General features: G+C 41.9%; 1 protein-coding gene across 1 annotated transcript; it reads right to left on the minus strand.

Annotated features, from left to right (window-relative positions):
* Positions 1–1,486: 1,486 nt before the first annotated feature.
* Positions 1,487–20,203, minus strand: thbs4b (thrombospondin 4b). The gene is made up of 22 exons (XM_061747396.1): positions 19,926–20,203; positions 16,504–16,701; positions 14,350–14,603; positions 14,172–14,274; positions 13,204–13,286; positions 13,086–13,137; positions 12,857–13,008; positions 11,557–11,694; positions 11,272–11,349; positions 11,044–11,196; positions 10,837–10,941; positions 9,815–9,922; positions 9,571–9,730; positions 7,029–7,147; positions 6,607–6,659; positions 5,738–5,931; positions 4,135–4,313; positions 3,890–3,938; positions 3,612–3,808; positions 3,280–3,452; positions 2,928–3,067; positions 1,487–2,073 (listed from the first exon to the last, which is right to left on the minus strand). Exons 1-22 carry the CDS (start codon positions 20,002–20,004, stop codon positions 2,015–2,017), a joined length of 2,826 nt encoding a protein of 941 aa, XP_061603380.1. The 5' UTR covers positions 20,005–20,203; the 3' UTR covers positions 1,487–2,014.
* Between the last annotated feature and the right edge of the window lie 1,149 nt (positions 20,204–21,352).

The following is a 21,352-nucleotide window of genomic DNA, read 5'->3' on the forward strand; positions in this document are numbered from 1 at the left end:
GACTCGCCATCCATCCCGCCATTTGTCCGAAGTGGTCGTGAATCGTCGTTATGCAAGAGGTCAATTGGCGAACTGTAGAACTAAGTGAAAAAAACAACATGGAGTGCAATAGCTGTGTTTGTTTAATTAGCAGCGTGCGTTCTGACAAAAACAAGGCAGTGGTAGTCATTGGAAAGGTTGAGAAGACGTTAGCGGCCAGTTAACTCCTGGAACGTCCCAGAAATTCTGTCATGTAAACGCAGCATGAGTTGACATGTACAAAAGAATAAGTAAATAGCATTTAAAAGACATTCACTGCCATTGACGGGTTTAGAAGTCAAATATCAATGTTAACCGGGAGGGCTAGCATTGAATGAGTTTTAAAAGTTATTTCTGGCCGCAAAATCTTTTGTGTGGCTTAGTGTAATTCTACTAACTAACACACCAAAAAAAGTTCATTTTCCTCAGTGTATGTTTGATGGACATTCAGAACAGAGCACATTTCTCAAGAAAACGAGACGTTCTCACAGTCATTTTGACACTCCCCTCCCCTTTTGTCTGGCACTTCCTCCCACGCGCGCCTGAAACAGCGACGGTGTCTGTCTGTCTGAACAATGGCGAGACAGTCACTGATTTGACAGATGGCTCCGGCTAGGAAGACGACGCTAAAAGAAAATCACTGGCTGTTCTGTTCTGTTCTGAAAGAACATTAACATACACTGGAGTCTGGAATATGAAACTGTATTTAATTTTGCAACAATGCTAGAGTACATTCATGTTATGATTTATGTTGAGCAGTTACCTAATTCTTGCTATGAAGGTGAGGCCATTTTCTAAGACGTCTCCATTGATTTTGGAATTTCCCTATTGGGGAAAAAAATGTATTATGCAAAAAGTGTGATATTTATTAATTTTTTTGGGGGGGGGGTTAATGTGATGAATAGTAGTCTCAACAGCCTCGATGAGCTCAATATTTTTAATAGGTTCAGAAATGTGGAAGGAGGTAAATGTCTCCATTAATTTGGGAATCTTCCCATGGGAAAATGTGAAATTCTTGGAAATGGGGATTTTTGGAATATGACCTACTGTAATTTCCTCGGTTTTCCTGAAATGAGCTGTACATTTTGAATTGGAATCTGGTGAATCAGTTGGAAAACATTAAATGACACATTTAGTATGTTTCATTTGCCAGATTTACAGATTTACTCTAATGTTGTCAGAGCCACCTATTCCGTTATGCTAAATGGTTTTACAGGTTGGTAGAGACAGCTACATTATTATTTATTTTTATAGTACATTATTATTTATTGAAAAAGAGCGCCCTCTACTGCAGAAGAAAATCCATGGACATATATCCGCCCCCTTTCATAACAAGTATGATGACGTAGTAGGCAGAATTGGAGTATTAGTATTGTATAACATGCAAATTTCTACACTTGATCCAATTAGACCTGCCAGGAGGATCAAATGGGCTCATTCAATTACATATGTAAACACACATAAAATATGAAGGGATAAAACAGAGTGTTTTTTTTTATTTTTAGAAATTATCGATGGAGGCTAATAATTGTAACAACACAAGTGCTCTCACATGCAAAGAAAAGAAAACACAAACAAAAAGATTTTTAAAAAAAGAAGCTTTATATTCTGGGGGGATATTTTAATAATAGCACCAATAAGCAAAAAAAAATATATATCCCATTTATTGCAGAATAGCAACAATTCTGTTTTTTATTAAATGTACCATGTTTAATTAAAAAACATTAGAAAAATGCAAAAACTACAATGCATGAAATGATTACATGCTATTACAGTAAACGTCATCAAATTCTGAGCGTTATTTTCTGTTGTGTTGTGACACGTCGAAGGTTGTTCGTTATGAAGATTCACATACAGTACAAGGACGGTGCTCTTTTAATGCAGAGAAAATGCACACAGACACACGCGCGCACACACACACACACGCGCACACACACACACGCACACATGCACACACACTCACACACACACGCACACAGACACACGATTTCTTCCTTTAGAGGGAGTCAACGCCGTGTTGAGCGCTGAACTCTTGGAAGTCCTCTGGAATGGTGTCTGACAAGGAAAAAAATAACATTTGGTTTGCTTATCAGAAACCGGCTTACTGGAATTTACATATTGGTAACGGGACAAATTTTATTCAAGATGAGATCGAGGGCAGAAAAGCAACAGAGCACTGCAGCAAATTGGAGACTTTGGAGTATAATACATTCGAGTCCAGGGTAGAGCACGTGCTTTATTTTGCCTTTCCTAGCCGTGTCTCCTTAAATGTTACAATGACGAATGGAGGGTTAGCTAAGATGATAACTTCAGCATACTCTGGATTGCTAGCCACTTTGTTGGAGAGATCAGTTTTCAATTGCTGCCCTTAAGCTCCCCCTCACTGTTAGTATATCTGGTTTCAATAGATGGATTTGATGCAATGCAGTTTTCCACATGAAACGTCAAAAACGTCCACAGTCTCCACTTTGCTGCAGAGCTCCGTTATCTTGCAGACTTCATTCTCCTCTTGGATAAAATATGTCTTCTTACTGGGGAATAAATACAGGGGAGTCTTGTTGTCCTCTATTGTTGTTTTTTTTTCAGTACTAAACCTTTTGTCCAAAACACCACAGTCTCCGCTTTGCGGCAGAGCTACTTTGGCTTGTGGCTCTCAGTCTCCTCTTGGATAAAATGTGTCTCATTACTGAGGAATAAGTACAGAGGAGCCTCCTTGTCCTCTATTGTTGTTTTTTGTCAGTACTAAACTTTTTTTTCCCCCCCAAAAACCACAGTCGGCACTTTGCTGCAGAGCTATGTTTTCTTGTTGCCCTCAGTCTCCTCTGGAATAAAATGTTGTCTCTTTACCAAAATTCACATCGCGACGAGAAAATACCTGACTGCAACTTCAAGGACAACACAATGCTCACCATTGCAGCGGTATCTCAAGTTGGACCAAATGATATTTTCTTGCGAGAAGCAGAAGACACCGAGTCTGCCCCCCCTCATGGTCGTGTCGATGGTCACGCCCGAGTCGGCCACCAGCTCGGATCCCTCGTAGAAGCGAGCCCTGTCGTGACCCGGGGAAGATGGATTCTGAATAGGGGTCTTATTGAGGAAATTCAACGCGAGGGAGATACGAGTCGGACCGCCTGGGAAATCACGCTGTGAACTGCACTTAATTATATTGAGCTCTGTTGCTAACCAAAACAGCAGCAGCCACTAGCGCACCAATGCAGTCGCGCAGATTAATTCAAGTGTTGGGACTGTGTTGCACATTACCTGATGTATCCAACCTGCGGGCGGTGCTGCAGGTACCAGCGGTAGGACACTTTATCCTTCCAGCCCACGTTACGGGGGTCCTTCCACAGGAGGCGCACCTGGTCTTGGGTGTCCCCGGTGTGCCACAAGGAGTTCCTTAGATGCTCCCCGGGTCCAGATCGGGATTTGACTGCCTGGTCAAGAGAGAGAAAGAAAGGTGTGGTAGAAATAGTTTTTAAAGAACTTTAGATGACAGTGTCTGCAAACACAGCAGTAGTCTTGTCATGACTGGTACAGTTAAGAAACGTTTTGTTGCCTAACTAACCGACCGACCAGCCCCAAAAAGCACTAACCTTGAGCTGTATGCCGGGCTCGGCCACGGCTCGGAACGGCGTGGCCTGCCAATATGTCTGCTCCGTCTGCTTCCACATGACCACGTAGAAGGACGACGAGTCCTGGTAGCCGAAGATGAAGCCGGCGTAATCGTCGTCCGTCACCGTGTTGACGTGAAACGTCCCTTCGAAGTCCACGCCGCTGAAGGCCGTGTAACCTAACGCCAGCAACACAAGGGAAGTCATTTTCTTGGTTTTCGAACTCTAAAGACCTTTCACTTCGGGAAAGACTGTCTTACCCACAGCCAGACCCGGATCGCTGTTCATGGTCTGGACGATTTCCATTCCCTGAGGGAGGAACAAAAATGTGCTCAAAATCTTCATCTGATAGGTTTTCCCATACAAGACACTGGTCACTGTTATGTTCGGATTGTGTTGAAATTTGTTGCCTTTGTAACGTATTTATTTATTGTATTGTCCTTTTATGATAGAGTGGTTAATAGCTGGTTAGTTTGATTGAGCACTGATTTTAGAGTGTCCTTACCTGGTTGAGGACCACCCAGTTGGGGTCAATCTGAGCGTCGCCCTCAGGATCCAGCACCACTGTCTGGAAGGCCCTAAAGTCGGTCAGCGTCACCTCTGCGTTTTCGGGGCAGTTGTCGATCTGGTCGACAATTTTGTCCTGGTCGAAGTCGGATTCGCAAATGTCGCCCACGCCGTCGTCTGAAGGGTGAAAAAAACAAAACAATCCACTGACATTTATTTATTGAATTTGATTTCTTTTATTTAGTTTTTCTCCTTTTTGGTGCGACAATGGTGCTTCATCACTGCCCTGTAATTTTGACGCTCATTTAGAAGCACTTTGTCTTGCCTGCATCCTTCCCAGAATCTGTCACGACAGGATGGATTATTCGATGAGGGGGACAGATGCCATTACTGTGTGTGCGCGTGTGTGTGTGTGCAAGCTGCAGTATAATTGCCATTGACAGCTCGTCCATTTGCTTAGTTGCATGTCTCGACGGCTGTTCTTGCTTTCTTTGAATGAAGAGTTTTTTAAATTAGTAACTGATTTTTCATTTTTAAAAAATCTTTTTTCAAGTCTTTAAAAATAAAACGGACCATGCTGACTATTTGGGATATTTTTGGTCAGATATTTTCTTTCCCGTGTAACGTCTTAGTTTTAAAATGTTATTCTCTTATTAATTTCGATTGTTTAAATGATGCACAGTTTTCTGCCAGCAGTTATTAATACATATTTTTCTATGTATTTTTTAAAATCCTGACTAGTAAGATTTCTATTTTATATTAAAATTAAAATCTGAAAAAAAAAATTTATTAAAACATTTTGACATTTTTTTTTAGTTGTTGGCTGTTTTATTTTGGATTATTGATCCATTAATCCCGACCTTTACATTTCTTTTATAGTTAGAATTTTGTATAACAGTGTGCATATTTTTCCATATTTAGATTGAATGTATATCTTTAATAATATTGTATGTTGTATACGTTTCTACAAGGAATGATTTAAAAAATATTTGATATTACATTATTTATCCATTTACCTTAACTAGTTATTTTTAATTCATATTTTTATATGATATCAGGCATTTTTTTTTTCCTACATAACATTTGACTTTACAATGTAATTATTTACACTTCATACAATCTTTTCTTTAATATTATTTAATTTAATATAGTGTATGTTTCATACTTTCCCTGCACGGAGTATCTTTTTTACTCTTGCAATTTTATATCAAATCAATTATTCTTTAATCCTTACTGTATTGATATCGACTTTTAATGTACAATCTTTACTTGACATTTTGTATGATTTTTGCAGCCGACCCTCCAGTCTCCTTTTCTGCTCTTCAGAATTTGAGCCTTGAGACAAAGCATGTGTCATGAGTGTGTGCAAATAAAAGACCTCTTGCCAAAGCTTGAAATTGCTCTTAATGTCACCTGATAAAAGATTGCACCCCAGGCCAGTGTGTGTGTGTGTGTGTGTGTGTGTGTGTGTGTCTGTGGATGTGTGGATGTTTGGCTGTCACACTGAGAGCCCAAATTGCTCGTGATGATCATTTCAGGGAAAGCGACATGACCCGGGCCTCCGTCATCACCGAAGATCGTTTGACCGCGTGGCTACGTACTGTTGTCGTCCGTCTGCTCCGGGTTGGGAACCAGCCTGCAGTTGTCCGGTCCGGGCGGGATGACGTCCGGGATGCCGTCGTTGTCGTCGTCGTCGTCGCACTCGTCGCCCAGGCCGTCTTTGTCGGTGTCCAACTGCGAGCTGTTGATCACGAAGGGGCAGTTGTCCTTGGTGTCCTGGTGGCCGTCGCCGTCGCTACACGGGAGAAGACGTGTTTTTTATTCGAATAATTAACAATACTTTAGAGCTGTGATTTTCAAAGTGTGGTACACGAGTGCTATGCAGGCTCCCTCGAGTGCGACGTGAAAGAATTAAGTACAGTTCAGTTGTATTTAACTTTTGTTTCGTTTTTTTTATGAGTGCAGCCTAAAACGCTATTCCATTTCAATATTGGTCTTGTTGTAGAAATGCGTGTGAATGAATGGAATGAGGATGTAACTGTAGGCTGTAGAATACTGTAGTGAAAAATAGAATTTTGTCAAATGTGGTAAATAGATCGAATGTCTTAAATTAGATGAACATTCTCAAATTGGAATGTTTGGAATCCATTGGCAAATGTGTAAGAAGGAGGTAAATATGATAAAAACATCTATTGAAGTTGGAATGGTTTAATGGTGTCAATATGTAAACTATTTCTCAATTTGTAAAATGTGAACATTTTGAGAATGTGATAACTAGTGCTGGAAATATCCTGAAAGAGTCGAACAGTGTGAAGTTGGAATGGCTTGAATCAGTCGAAAAATGTGGAAGGAGGTCAACATGTCAAAATATCTCCAAAGTTGGGAATGTTGTTGCGATAAGTGTAGAATTCTGAAAAAGTGGGAACTACTGGAATGTGTAATCTTGTTCCCAAGATGTCCTTGGACTTACCTGTCCTGGTTTGTGTCACACGAGTCGCCCACAAGGTCGTTGTCAACATCAGACTGAAAGTAGAGTGCAAGAGTGTTCAATTCTGCCCGCATATATAACCTGTTTGGAAATATGCTATACAGAGCTGTGACTCATTTTTAAAATAATTGTGCAGAAATAAACTCCTCTTATAATTTTTTTGGGTGGCATTTTTAAAGTAATTTCCTGAACGTGTTTACCCCTCGCAATATCCATTTTTTTAGTTACTACAGATTTTTTTTATAGCTAATACAGAGCAGTGATTCATTTGCAAAATGAATCTGAATAAACAAATGTATTTCATTAACCTTTTAGTGGCGTTTTAAAAGTGATTTCCTTCTTGTGTGTCTGTTATTTCTTGCTGATTTTGTAAATAATACAGAGTGGTCACATGAGCGGCTGACCTGGTTCGGGTTGGGGATGTCGGGGCAGCTGTCGCACGCGTCTCCCACGCCGTCGCCATCGCGGTCCAGCTGGTCTCGGTTCTGGACGTCCTGGCAGTTGTCAAGGAAGTTCTTGAGGCCTGATGATGACCGGGCCCGCCCAATCAATCAATCATGAGTGTCTCATTTATTCTCACATTCACATTCTACGCCCTAAATTAATTTTTTTTCAAATTGTATGTATTTTGTGCATTCATTTTAACTCAACATAAAAAAAAAAGTTTCCCTAATTTATATTGTATGTTTTCACACTTTTCTGCACGAGTTGTTTATTATTATTATTATTATTTTTAAAATTAATCTGAAAATGTTTATTAAAATAAAGGAACCATACTGGTATACTTATTTTTAAAATGTATTTCTGATATTCCGACTATATATTTTTTATTACTGTATATACCTTTTACATTGATTTGCTTCAATATATTGTTTCTTTTACTAACGTAATACAACGCCAATTCCAATGAAGTTGGGACATTGTGTTAAACAAATAAAAACAGAATACAATGATTTGCAAATCATGCTCAACCTATATTTAATTGAATACGCTACAAAGACAAGCTATTTCATGTTCAAACTGATAAACTTTATTGTTTTTAGCGAATAATCATGAAATAGCTTGTCTTCGTAGTGTATTCAATTAAATATAGGTTAAACATGATTTGCAAATCATTGTATTCTGTTTTTATTTAACGTCCCAACTCCATTGGAATTCGGGTTGTATTATAAACAAAATATCTAGCTGCCAAAACTCCTCCATAAGAACTGTTACATTCTTTTCCAAATATTATTTATTTTTCTCTGCAGTGTGACGTTTTTGTGTGTTTTGAGTGTGAATTTTACATATATTTTTTTTATTTCACCCAAAAATTACAATATGGACTAATAAGTTATTCTTATTATTTATATTTTGTCCTGATTGTTTTTTTCAAATGTTTTACTTTTACTCTGAGTTTACATAAAATTGAAGCACCATTTCTTTTTCTATTTGGATTTTGATTTAAATTATATATTTTTTTGTACATCATATAGATGTTTTATTTTATGAATTATTATTATTATTAATTCACTTTTTTTTTTTTAAGCAATAACACAACTTGAAAGAGGTGTGCTATGTGTCATTTGGGCACTAGGGCACGCTGTTGCACTTCACTTTAAGCACTCTTTCTCCGGTTGTCATTTTCAAGCGAATTCTTGCATGGTGGCAGCATCAGCGCCATAAAAGCCAAAGAGAAGCAATGGAGGTGAAGTACTTCCAATGCCGCGGGGCTTCAAGGATGTAATCATGATGTTCACTTTGGGGTCAGACGAGGCAGATGGGCCAATATAGTCCTAATGTCACGTGAAAGCTAAAATTAGACCAATGCTGCTTATACAACTCGGACGTCATCGTCGGCGGTGACGTCGCTCGTCTCACTTCTACATGCTCCAGTGGTTCTCAAACTGGTGTCCGGGAGATTTGGAATAAGTAAATACATTATGATGTCGTATCATTTTTTAAAAAGTGCATACGCCTACATATGTGGACTTCTGCACCAATAAACATACTAAACCAATTAACCAATTATTCCTCCCTACCTTAGTTTTGGGCCAGTTAAAAGCTCTGATATGATTGCGACGAATGACACGGATTTGTAGTATTTTCAACTTTTAACACTCTTTTCTCATGGGGGGTTAAAACAGGTGAGGCAAGGCGACCTCTGCAAAATATTTGCAGCTTGGAAGCACATACATCGGGTCGAGAGTTTCCACCGTGGATAATGAAGTGCTTTGCAACATATGATTGGGCATCATGTCATTGACAACGTTCAGCGCGATTGACTGCGTCAATGCCTTTCACCGGGCTCCATAAAACATTATGGAAACTATTCCGCTCAGTAATGTTATCTGTTTATGAGCGAGAATTCAAGTGGCTAGTTTGATAGAAGGGTCGTAAAAGTCACTCAATACAGTACGGGGATTAACTAATTAAATGTAACAGAGTAGAGTACATCATTGAATTACAAAACGTATGGAAATGTAAGCCATGACATTACTGGGAGAAAATCGTTCACGTTTCTTTTATATCACTTCCTTCGACTAAAGCCAACATCTGTGATTGGCTCTCTCTGATCATGTGCCATTCTGCGGTAGTCTCAAACATGACATATCTTTCCAAATGTGACGTAGAAGTGCCACCTATTGGTGCAATGTTTTAGTTTGACTCAGAATTGTTTTTTTGAAATAGACACTGGAGGCGTTTTCCTAATATAGCCACCAAATGACTGGACTTTTCTAAACTAGCTCCTCTCTGTTCACCAATCAGCTTGTGCCAATTTATACATATTTAATTACATTTTTGGTTCCTCTCTATTAAACAGGTCATGAATATGTATGTCAAACATTACAAAAAAGAAGTCATTCTTATGGCATTTAGGGGTACACATACTAGATGTATTTAAATTGGCGTTAGAATTATGAAGGGGTTCTTGGAAAACCCCCCGTTTGAGAATCCCCGGCGTACCGTCTCCGTCAATGTCGTCATCGCAGGCGTCGCCTTTGCCGTCGCCGTCCGTGTCTCTCTGGTCCGGGTTCTCCACCAGACGGCAGTTGTCGCAGGCGTCGCCGTGTGTGTCCTTGTCGCTGTTTCTCTGGTCCACGTTGGGCTTCAACCAGCAGTTGTCCTGAAACCCAAAGCAGAAAAAGTTGCGTCGGTCCAACGAAACAGACGAGAAGCGTTTTGCATTGAAAACATCGGGAAAGCCGACCTGCTCGTTGGGAATGCCGTCGCCGTCCGCGTCGTCGTCGCAGGCGTCTCCTCGGCCGTCCCGGTCGGCGTCCTCTTGGCCGGAGTTTGGAACGAAGACGCAGTTGTCCTGTAGAGTCGCAATCAAACTTTATTATTTTTTCATCCAAAACAGGAAGAACATTTGTTTTTGTTAGCTAGCTAGGTATGAAGATAGATAGGTAGGTGGTAACAAGATAGGTAGGTAGGTTCTGTAGCTATTTACATAGCTGGGTAAGTCAGTAGGTACGTTGTCAGTTAGTCCATCGGTTAGTTAGTTGATCATTCAGTCAGCCTTAACCTAAGGCTTAGTTAAGTGGGTAGGTATACTGTATACAGTTAGTTTCTCGGTCAGTCAGTCCATCTCTGTCGGTAGGACTGTTAGTTTGTTGGTCGGTCGTTAGATAGGCGGGCATTTAGGTAGATAGGTAGGTTGTCGGTGAGTCAGTTAGTCCATCGGTGTCTGTTACTTGGTTAGTCAGCCAGTCAGGTCGGTAGGTACAGTAGGTAGGTATGCCAGTAGTTTGCCAGAGAGTTAGTCAAGTATATTTGAATAGCCGCTTAATCACAAAAGAGTCTCCAAGGGCTTCACGGGTCCACAGTTGACAAAGATTGATGGCCAGTCCATCTGTTGGTCGGTCAGTAGGTCGCTTAGCTACGTAGGTTGATAGTTTGTCGGTAAGTCAGTCAGTCATTCAGCCAGCCAATCAGTCTATTAATTGGTTGGTCGATCAGTCAGATAGTTTGTCAGTTCATCTGTCAGTTAGTTAGTTGTGTGGTCAGACGGTCATAATCCCAGACTTAAGTAGTTAGGTATGTAGTTAGTTAGGTAGTTATTCAGTACATCTGTCAGTTAGTTATTTTGTTCATCAGTCAGTCGGTCTGCCTGATATTTGATGAGGTAGGTAGGTAGTTTGGTAGGTTGTCATTCAGACGGTCCGTCTGTTAGTTAGTTGGGTGGATGGTCCTTCGGTCGGTCGGCCGTAACCCGAGACTTAAAATTACCTTTTTACATGAGGGGTCCTTACACTTGAGTTTCTCGTCGGGATATCCATCTATGTCGGTGTCCTTTCCGCACAGGAATCCGTTTCCAGCCCAGCCGATTCCACACTGAGAGCACCGCAAACAAACAACAGTTGGCATGTCCGATGCTGATGATATGGATTACGTTCATATGAAATACGTTCACAAGCGAGCAAACCAAGCTGGCACCTGGCAGGAGACAGAGCCGTCCCTCTTGGCCACGCAGTGCGCGTTGACGTCGCAAGGGTTGGTCAGGCGGTTACCGCAGCTGATCTCGGGCTCGCAGCCTTTCACCTGGTCGCCCGTGAAGCCCGTCTTGCAGCTGCCGCAGTGGTAGGAGCCCTGTGGAGCCCGCAACACATCTGCTCACGCAGCTGCTGCGGCGCAACGCACCGCGGTGGCCACGTGAGGCCTCACCTCCGAGTTGTGACAGATGGAATTGGCCGCACAGCCGCCGTTATTTGGTCCTTTGCATTCGTCGATGTCATCGCACACCTGAAAGAGAACGCAAATTGCAGGACATTTTATCATCCGCTATGAGGTTGACCTCCAACCGAGGCCCAACAAGCCTAAACGTGCCTGCCGTACTTGGGAATGTGTATTACAAAAATATTTCCTTCAAAGTTCCATCTGCTACCTACCTACTAATCAAATTAAACAAATATATACAGTCGCAGGTCTACCTATGATGGCATCACCTACCTGTTTGTTGGTTTGGGCGAACAGCTCTCCTACGCCCTCTATTGGCAGGCCAGTGTAGCCCAGCGGGCAAGCGTCGCAGCGGAAGCCCGGTGCGGTGTTCACGCACTTTACTCCGGGGAAGCAAGGCTTGAACTGGCACTGCAAGAAATTATGCGCACCACTGTACTGTGAAGACCATGAACTACATATAAAATACCTAACATGACATAACTACGGTATAACATACCATAATCTAGAGGAAACATTAACATAACGCATAACACCGTGTAGTCTAATGTATTAACATGTTATACAAAGTAATGCCACCTCACGCAATGTAAGCCAACGTAACGGAATGTACTAACTAACAACAATCAATACAAAAGACAGGACATGACCTAACATAAGATTATACATGCACAACATGAACATAATGTATAACATAATATATTTTAATGTAGCATAACATATTGGAATGCTACATAATGTAACAACATAAAGGAATGCAACACAATCTAACGCAGTGTATTGTGACATAATATAATACACACATAACTGATACCTAAGATTAAAACTGACATACGATATATAACAATGAAATAATAAAGCAATGTAATCTAACATAATGCAACATAATGTAACCAAACATAACATAATGTAACGAAACTGACAATTATCAATCAATTTGTATGTAACATAAACGTAATCTATCATGTAATGTGATGCAACGTCACAAAAAGTTATATAATGTAATGCAATACAATAATGATATATAAGATCATAATAATGCAGCAAAACGCAATATAACCGAACATCATGTAATGTAACGAATAATGTACGATAATACATACAGTAAAACGTGATGTAGCCAAATGTCATCTCGCGTATTTCAATAAAGTAAGATAACACAAAGTTACTTACATGATCATTACGTACAAATTTCACTTTCGACCTTGCATTTAAACTGTAAATTGTGTGAGGTTAATTAAGGGGTCACTGACGCTTTCTAGTGATAATTTATGTCATTTATCATCTGTATCAAGTCACCTTCAACCCACTCCATGCGTTTTCATTCAAATCAAATCCCATTCAACTGGAGGCGTCCTTGTAAACAACGCATATTTTAATGAACTGAAATGTTAATTTTCCTCGCCGTACATACGGCACAGCTCCTAATTGTTCTGGCTCGGCACACATGCAATATTCATAAGCGGGCGCACAAAAAGCCGACTGGGTTTTTATTTATTCAAGGTCGAGGTCAAGGGCTGCTCATTTGCATCGTTTCCACGGCACGCAACGAAAGGTGACTGCGATAAGATACCTCGTCCACATCGTCGCAGTTGAAGCCGTCTCCCGTGTAGCCGTCGGGACAAGGCCCGCAGTCCACGGCGTCCGCCGTTTCCCGGCACATGCCGTCGCGGAAACACACGCCGGGGCCGCACCTCGGCTTCACCACTTCGGTCCCGCCCAGACCTTCGGAAGACAACCACCGCGGGTGTAACCGCGACAATTTAACACCGCAAGTTGACGGTTGTTGGCGACGGTCTTACCGCAGGCCTGACACTCGGAGATGGTGTTGGTGAGGAAGGAGGTTTCTTTCACCTGCAAAGCCTCAGCTTAGCTCAACTAGCGACGGGTCCAATGGGGCCGTTAAGGAGAAGCTCTTACCTGCTGGATGAGGATGTCTTTCAGCTCGTTGAGCACCTTGGTCAACTCCATCATCTGATTGGATAGCTGCTTGGTGTTGACGCCTAAAGGCAAGATCACGTTTGAGAAGCCGTCAAGTGATAAATTGGGGTTGGGGTTAGATTGAGGTTTAGGGGGTGTCAAGCGACAAAATGCTAACTCTTTAGTAGACAAGAGACGGGGCAGGCACTTTGAGAATAATGAGAGATTAAATTTCATAAAAACTTGCATGCAAGGAGATATTGCAAATAAATCTGATGGCTGCGTCTAAGAAGTGTCTTCTTTGGGCATACACACACATTAACAGACAACGTGCTTTGTCTCACAGCACAGTTTCTTAACTTCGCACTAAATCCAAAGGATTAGGAAGTTATAATTAACATAAAATACATTTGATAAGTGTGAAGAGGGTTAGGTTCGGGATTAGATGTTACAGGTTAGAGGTGAGGTTGGAAGGTTAAGAGTTGGGGTTTAGGATTAGGAGTTAGGTTTGGGCTTAAGGTTAGAATCAGGGCTTGTGTTAGGCCTGGTACACACGTGAGGAATTTCAAATCTTAAAAGATTTGTTTATCTGCTCCAGACCCCACGCATGAAGATAAAAAATCATTTGCTTGTACTGTGTGAGTGGTGTGCTCTGATAATCTCCACACACAAAAACACATACATGAAGATTCTGTTAATTATGGAACAAGTTTGATATTTAAGATTGCTGGTCCGTTTCAGAACCTATTATTGGGACAAATTAACTCTAAACACACCTCGGACCACAGGCTCATTTTAGAGGATAATCTTATAAAACATAAGATAGTCTGGTGTTTGTCGTCCTCGGTCGAGAAGGGGCAAAATCGTGTCAAAAACAGCCCGATTAATTTTATGTGTGTACCAGGCCTTAAGTATTCAAAGTGAGGGCTCGGGCTCGGGTTGGGGTTATATTTATTTAATCTCTTTACCCAAGGTTTGCACAGAGTCTCTTTGCTGAAAATGGCAGTCTTGCAATGAAGCAACGTTCTCAAAGGTGTCTCCCACCACCATCTTAAGCTCATGTAAGCCCTCCTGTTGAAGTATATTTGTGAGCCACCTGGAAGCCACCCATAATCATTCTTTTGGGTGTTGAGGGGGGTCACCTACTTGATCTTTATTCAACATGGTCTTCAGCTCCACCATGCCGTAGCCGGCTGGCAAACCCTGGAAGGCGGCGGGGAGATCCCGCACTGTCTCCACCAGCTTGCAGTCCAGATGCAGCTCCACCCCACCCGGACCACCCGGCTGCTGAAGACCCCTCAGGTGGAACAACAGTTTGTGGACGTTGCCGTCTGCCAGCGCCAGATTGTTGAAGGTCACCGAGCTCGTCCTCTTGTCGGTGCGCAGGTAGCGCAACACGGCTAAGGGAGGGCAACAGCAATCGGGATAGCGTAAACGTGACAGCATGAATATGATGAAACTAGAAGAGAGCCACCACGTGAAAGGCATGATGGGAGTAATGCGCGTGACAGAGTGGATGCAGCACCATCTGCTATGTACGACATAACAACGATCAATACGTGACATCATACAGGATATTACATGATCCAATGGAACCTAATGTACAGCGGTACCTTGACTTACGAGCAGTGTTGCGGACAAACTAATTACGTGTAACAAGATTACGTGATTTGTGTATAATGCAACAAACTCATTTTTATGTATGCAAATTTCATCTTGTTTTGTTCTAGTTTAATATTTGTGTAAAGAACAAATATGTGGTTCCTTCCAAAATTCCAGAATAATGATCTGTTTTTTTTTTTTTTTTTAATGGAATTTTTCAAGATTTTTGCTTTGACTTGCAAGTTGAGATGTGAGCGCCAGCTTGTACTTTTTTGGGATGAACTGCTCACTATTTGCTAAACTGCTGCTCATTGTGAAGCAAAGCAAAAAAATGGGACGAATGACGGCTCGTATCTCAAAACATCGCAAGTCAGGTCGCTCGTGTCTCAAGGCACCACTGTATGTGTATTGTAATACAATGTAACAAATATTTCTAACACATGGCGATTCCAGTTTGTCCTCGCCATCACCTCAAGTGTTTGGTGCTGTTTGGCCCGAGAACTCACTTATTTCCTTGCGCTGGGACATTATAAATGTAAACTTGTGCCGATTTGAAAGGGACTTTTCTGCATGTCTTCACATATTAAAACACAAACAAAAAACAAAAAAACCAGTGTATAAAAGAGATATATGGAAATAAGTAGCATTACATTTCTGTCCGTGTAAGCCGTTCATGCACAATGCACATCAGCATTAAAGGTTTATATGATAATTAAAGTCACAAAGGGCATCCATGTGTGCTTGATCGCGGTTATGTAATGCTTATTCAGCGCGCTGATTCATTTATGATGTGCGCCGCAGTAAAGTTGGCACATTTGCATTAATAAACACGCCATCAATGCTTATTTCTGAATGGTTCCAAACTGCTAAAATGCCAGATTTTTGTGTGTGTCTGTATTATAAACAACTGTGGCTACAGTAATATATACAGAATATAGGGACCAAGCCCTGCTGCCAATCGCAAAAAAAAAAAAATCGCAAGTGACACCTCCCTAATCTTTTTTTTTTTTTTTTTCTCCACAATTACCTATATTAATAGCTACAACCGTAAAAATATACAAACTATGATCCCCTAATACTTTAAGTGCATTTCAAACTCATCTTGCAACATTACCCTTTAATATAAGGCTTATAAATGATTTGATTTTAAAAATTGCACCGCAGGTGCACGTGTCCTGTAACTGCCACTATCAACCCAGGCTAAACTTAGCTCCACCCTAACATACAAAGCTTGTCTCTCACTTGAGATGTATCACTTCAACTTACAGGGGTGCTTTGCGATCCGAGTTTCATTTGTTCCGTGACCATGCTCTTAACTCAAAACACATGTATCTCTAATCATCTTTCACCATTGAAATGAATGGAAATGCCATTAATCCACTACAGAGTTGAGTTCACTGCCACCATACAGCGCTCGAATCTCAGGTTTGCAATCGCAAAAAACTCTTAAGTTGGTTTACTCGTATCTCAAGGCACACTGTATTTCCCTGACACGAAGATAGTACTTTCCTATATAGACAGGGCGTTGGCTACATCTTGTGGCAGGCATTTCAGAAACAGCACAAAATAATGCAAAAGGGTGAGTTTTTCAGCTAACAGCTGAGGGTGGCTTTTTTTTGGTGGAAAAAAAGAACAAAAAAGTAAAATAGGAGAATTTCTGAATGACGGACAGCAAATATGCAGGGGATTCCTGTATACCTTTGTTGAGTTTGCCCATCACGGTGAACTCAAAGTACTTGCTGTTGTCCCGCGGGTTGTACAGGCCGAACACGGTGGTGCCGGTCTTGGGCTGCAGTTTGAAGGAGGCCAGGATGAAGGCCTCGTTGGCCCCCTGATCGGCCAGACCGCCCTGCAGCAGATCGGGCAGGCAGTCGGGCGAGGTCAGCAGATCATACACTGTTGATGACGATGAACAAAACAAAACAAAACAAGAAAAGATGACGTGAGATAAATGCAGTTTGAGATTCTTGTTTGTTGAATCTGAATGAGTTTTTTCTTATTTTTCAAAAACATTCAAAAATGACTTGGACAGCTACCCAATTAGGCTAACAATAAGTTTTTTCAGAAAAAAAGCACAACCGCGATAAGTGAACTGCAATATCCAGGGGAGGTGCATCTAAAAAACCAGGAGAGAACGCTGTCGCTCCAAGTCCAAGAAAAGACATTTGACATGTGATGGCGTGTGATTCACTTCTAAATATGCATGCGAGGAGACATTTTAAGGCCCGTCGTGGTGAAAATAGCAGACGGAGTACACTTGAGCTCACAGTTTATCCTTTAATAATGTGTTTTAGGAGCGGGCCAAGCCACTCGAGGACGTGGGGTAGGCGTGTGTGTGTGTGTGTGTGTGTGTGTGTGTGTGTGTGTGTGGGCCGCCATCTGCACACATCATTAATGCATAAGCAGCCGAAAAGCAGACGGCGGAGGCCCTTTATCGCCAGCCGCCAAAATTGCCCCCAAATGCTCCCCAAAATTGTCCCTTAACCCTGCTTTTCTCGCGTCTCATTGCCACCCACACTAAGCGAACTGCCGATTGCATTTTTTTTATCCATGAATGTTCCAAAAAAATAATCGATTTGTTGAACTGTTTAGCCTGTTGCAAATTTTGTAGGAATTTGTACAAAAAATGCACTGAAATTAGTAAAAGAAAAAAAAATACATTTTGTCCAACTGTTACAAGTTCTATCCATTGTGAACAAAGACCTCACAGTTCTGAGGACCCGGGGTCAATCCCCGGCCCCGCCTGTGTGGAGTTTGCATGTTCTCCCCGTGCCTGCGTGGGTTTTCTCCGGGCACTCCGGTTTCCTCCCACATCCCCCAAAAACATGCATGAATTGGAGACTCTAAATTGCCCGTAGGCATGACTGTGAGTGCGAATGGTTGTTTGTTTCTATGTGCCCTGCGATTGGCTGGCAACCAGTTCAGGGTGTACCCCGCCTCCTGCCCGATGACAGCTGGGATAGGCTCCAGCACGCCCGCGACCCTAGTGAGGAGAAGCGGCTCAGAAAATGGATGGATGGATGGATATATATATAAGCCTGGAGAGTCAATCAAGAGTCAATAAAGGGTTTACAACGGCCACAGTTTAACCCAGGTGATGATTGCTGCCATTTCCATAATTTTGTGTGGCAAAAAGATAAAAAATCCAAACAAAATGGATGTCAAAAGGACTCACCTTTGAGGCTCCACTGTGTTTTTTTTTTTTTTTAGCGCTGATGAGAGTGTTACATCACGTGCTTGTAATTACATAAAAAAGAATGTGCAATTTAGCGAGAAGTGATAGAATAATAAAAATGCTTGCAAGTTTGGTCCAGGCGCATGAAGTCTTTGTTCCGCAGCCAAAAAGTCAGCTTGAGCGTTATTAACGACAGCTCCCAGTGAGGCATCAATATTCATTCATTACCATCACACACGGAATGGATGATTTCACATGAAACGATCCCGATTCGAAGCCGGCGGATTCCTACATTGCGGTTGCAAACTCTTCACCTTGTCTTTTGAATTTGTGGCGAATGACCAGTTGCGCCTCAGCGAGCTTTCTGATTGGTTATTGTTCATTTTCACACCTCAATCAGAGTCACTGTGGGCCTCCGTGGTGACATTCGCAATTTTCGGCCTTACCGTTTTCCGAGCAGATCATGGAGGAGAAAAAAAATCAATCTTAACACACTCCAACCCAGGATAATCGCTCAGGATAATCTTTTCAGAGACACACGATGATCGCGCCTTTGCTGATGATGATGATGAGCAAAAGGCGTGAATCTTGCTCTAATTGGCCTGATTATCAGTATGTGTGTACGCTACTTAATTGGGGATAGTTCCATTTACCGTCACAATCACAGAGTCCACATCAAAGGATTTGGGATTCTTAATATTGAACATGAACATGTTTTACATTTAGGAGTGTTGTCCCCAAACGTTTTCGGGGAGGGAAAATCCCTCTCAACACACCTCACACCACAGGGTAATCTTTTATTTATTTATTTATTTATTTATTATTTTTAGGCATATGACAATCAGATCTTTGCAGGCATTTAACGCAAGGGGTGGGGAGGAACGCAAAAATTTGGCTTGATTTACCACATTATTTGGCAACAGTTGTGTTTCATGTCACCATCACGGAGTCCGTGGACCAATTGGGTGTTGAGATCCTATATTTGGATCATATTTAACATTTGTGATTGTCGGACGCAACCGTTTTCTGAGCGTATCGTGGAGGGAAAAAATTAATAAAAATTACTCTTACCACACCTCATACCACTAGATAATCGCTTAATGTCTCTTTCTAAAACATTCAATAATCTGCCCTTTTCTGACTTTGACCACAAGGGGGAAAAAACACTCACATTTTTCTCAATTAAATTATCGGTATATGTCTACCCACATCATTGTATTTTCATTGGCAGTTTCTCCTCACGACCCAACTCGGTGTTGAGCACAAGGAAGGGTTTGCCATCAAAAATATGGAACAGGTTTAACATTTACGATCATCGACCGTTCTTCAGGCGTATAGGGGAGGAAGAATCACTTTTATCACAGCTCACCACGCAGGATAATTGCTCAGGAAAATCTGTGAGACATCTGATGAACGGGCCTTTGCTGACTTTGATCGCAAGGGAAAGCAAATGCAAAAATTTGGCACGATTGTCGGTATGTGTGTCAGTTTAGATGTAAACAGCAAATTTTCTCTCCTGCAGGCTGGGTTTTTCGTGTGTGTGTGACCTGGATGGTCACTATCAGATTGCAGCTGATCACTTCCATGTGTGCAACTGAGCCGGGAGCAAATGTTTAAATTTAAAAAAAACAAAAAAAACAATAGCTCCCAGCTTCACTGCAGCTGGGAGATTTGAAACTCTGAGGAATTTGTTTCACTTTTCACACATCATGTATAATTCCTTGTGTTGGTCGGGCCTTCATATCATATTCCTTTTTTTTTTTTTTTTTTTTTTCCTCCAGGCCTCTGCTTCATCCATAATGCAGTGAAATCAAACAAAAGAGGGTTCGAGTACACGCCGGCGGAGCGGCTCGACCTTTCTTTGCCGTCAAGTTGTAGAAATTGAGGCTGTTAAAATCAAATCAAAGGTAACACGAGGCTAGCTTGTAAATTATTGATCACTCACCTAAAGCCTGGGCTCTCACGTATGTGCAGAGTTGTAGCAGAAGCTGCGAGGCCACGATCGCCGCGCTCCACCGGCCCATGTTGTCGGCGTCCCGCGTCCAACTGTGCTCACAAGTGTCTGAGGGAAGCTGGCGAGTGGGGTCCTACCGAGGAAGGAAGGGAGGGAGGGAGGAGCGTCTGGGAAAAGTAGAACTCAAAAGTTGTTTTTTTTCCACCAAGACCACCACATGCGGAGAAGGAGTGAGTGGACTCAAGTCCACGCCGGCGGCTCGGCCTCGGGTTTGACTGCGGTCGCGGGTGTTTAGGCTGCTTGCACTCTGTTCCTGGAAAACATAGTCCGTATCCCTTGACAGCTCACACATGTTGCCCCCCCCCCCCCCTCCTCCCCCATTCACCAGTCCATCCCATTGGGAAAAGTCAGGAAATGAGGCCAGGTCTTAACAAGACCGCCTCCAGGTCGACAGAAAGTTGGCAAAGGTGAAAAGTCTCAGAGGATGTTGACTTAAGAATTTTTTTTTTTTAAACTGAAGACACAAAACTAATTTAAACTGGTCCATGACAAAGTTTGAATCTCACGTCACATGTACAGTACAAGAAATAGTTTTTTTACCATTGAAGCAAATTGAAAGGCCATGAATCCGCTCCAGCACCCCCAGAAAAGCCACCATTTGTTTTGTTATCTGTTTACCTGTCACCTGTGTGCTTTGTGTGTCGCTGCGTGTGAGTGTCCGCTCAGAGCTGCCAACCTCCAAAAAATTCACTTCCAGAAGAATTTGGCCAAATTTGTCTGAATTTCCATCTTTTCAAAATGTTGTCAAGAACATTACCGTGGGACAGTCGAAATCATAATCGTTAATACATGATGGCTTTAACAGTTGTCATTTTAATGTTTTTGTTACATCAACTTTGTAATGTCAGACACAGTTGCAGCCTGAATCAAAGTATGAGATTTCGACGTGCCATCATCAAAAATATGTGTGTCTCTGTATTAATTCATCTTTGACAATTCTGTCCCGCTGATCAATTAGGTGTGCAAATGCAACACAAAAAACTCACGTCCCTGGATCTGTAAACGCGTAGATGATGTCTCCAGCAGAAAAATAAACAGTAGAAGAAGATGAGTCAGAGTTTCCTACACATCTGCCACAGGTGTGGGAAGCTCAAAAATGTCTTTTGTTTGGAATTTGGGTTCTGGGTCAATAATGATGGAACCCTCAAGAGGGTTTGGGATGAGGTCATTAAAAAGCGACACACACACACACACACACACACGCTTGTTACGGCAGCCGCTGTAAACCACACTGCCAACCTGAGTAATACTCGCTAGGAGAAAAGACAGGACAGATGTTTACACTGTGAGCGAACGTCTGGCAGATAATCACACTTTTACACATGATGTCCAAAAAGGAGAAGAGGAGAGAGAACATT

The sequence above is a fragment of the Phyllopteryx taeniolatus genome, chromosome 15, assembly GCF_024500385.1.
Source record: "Phyllopteryx taeniolatus isolate TA_2022b chromosome 15, UOR_Ptae_1.2, whole genome shotgun sequence".
NCBI classification, from domain to species: Eukaryota; Metazoa; Chordata; class Actinopteri; order Syngnathiformes; family Syngnathidae; genus Phyllopteryx; species Phyllopteryx taeniolatus.

Bases quoted from the DNA above. Each gene is read 5' to 3' on its own strand.
- thbs4b (XM_061747396.1), bottom strand. From the start codon at position 20,004: ATGGGCCGGTGGAGCGCGGCGATCGTGGCCTCGCAGCTTCTGCTACAA. The intron at 13,287-14,171 runs GTAAAGAGATTA...TCTTGCCTTTAG, and splicing joins AGACTCTGTGCAAACCTTGG to GCGTCAACACCAAGCAGCTA. The intron at 4,314-5,737 runs GTACGTAGCCAC...TTCACCCTTCAG, and splicing joins GGAGCAGACGGACGACAACA to ACGACGGCGTGGGCGACATT.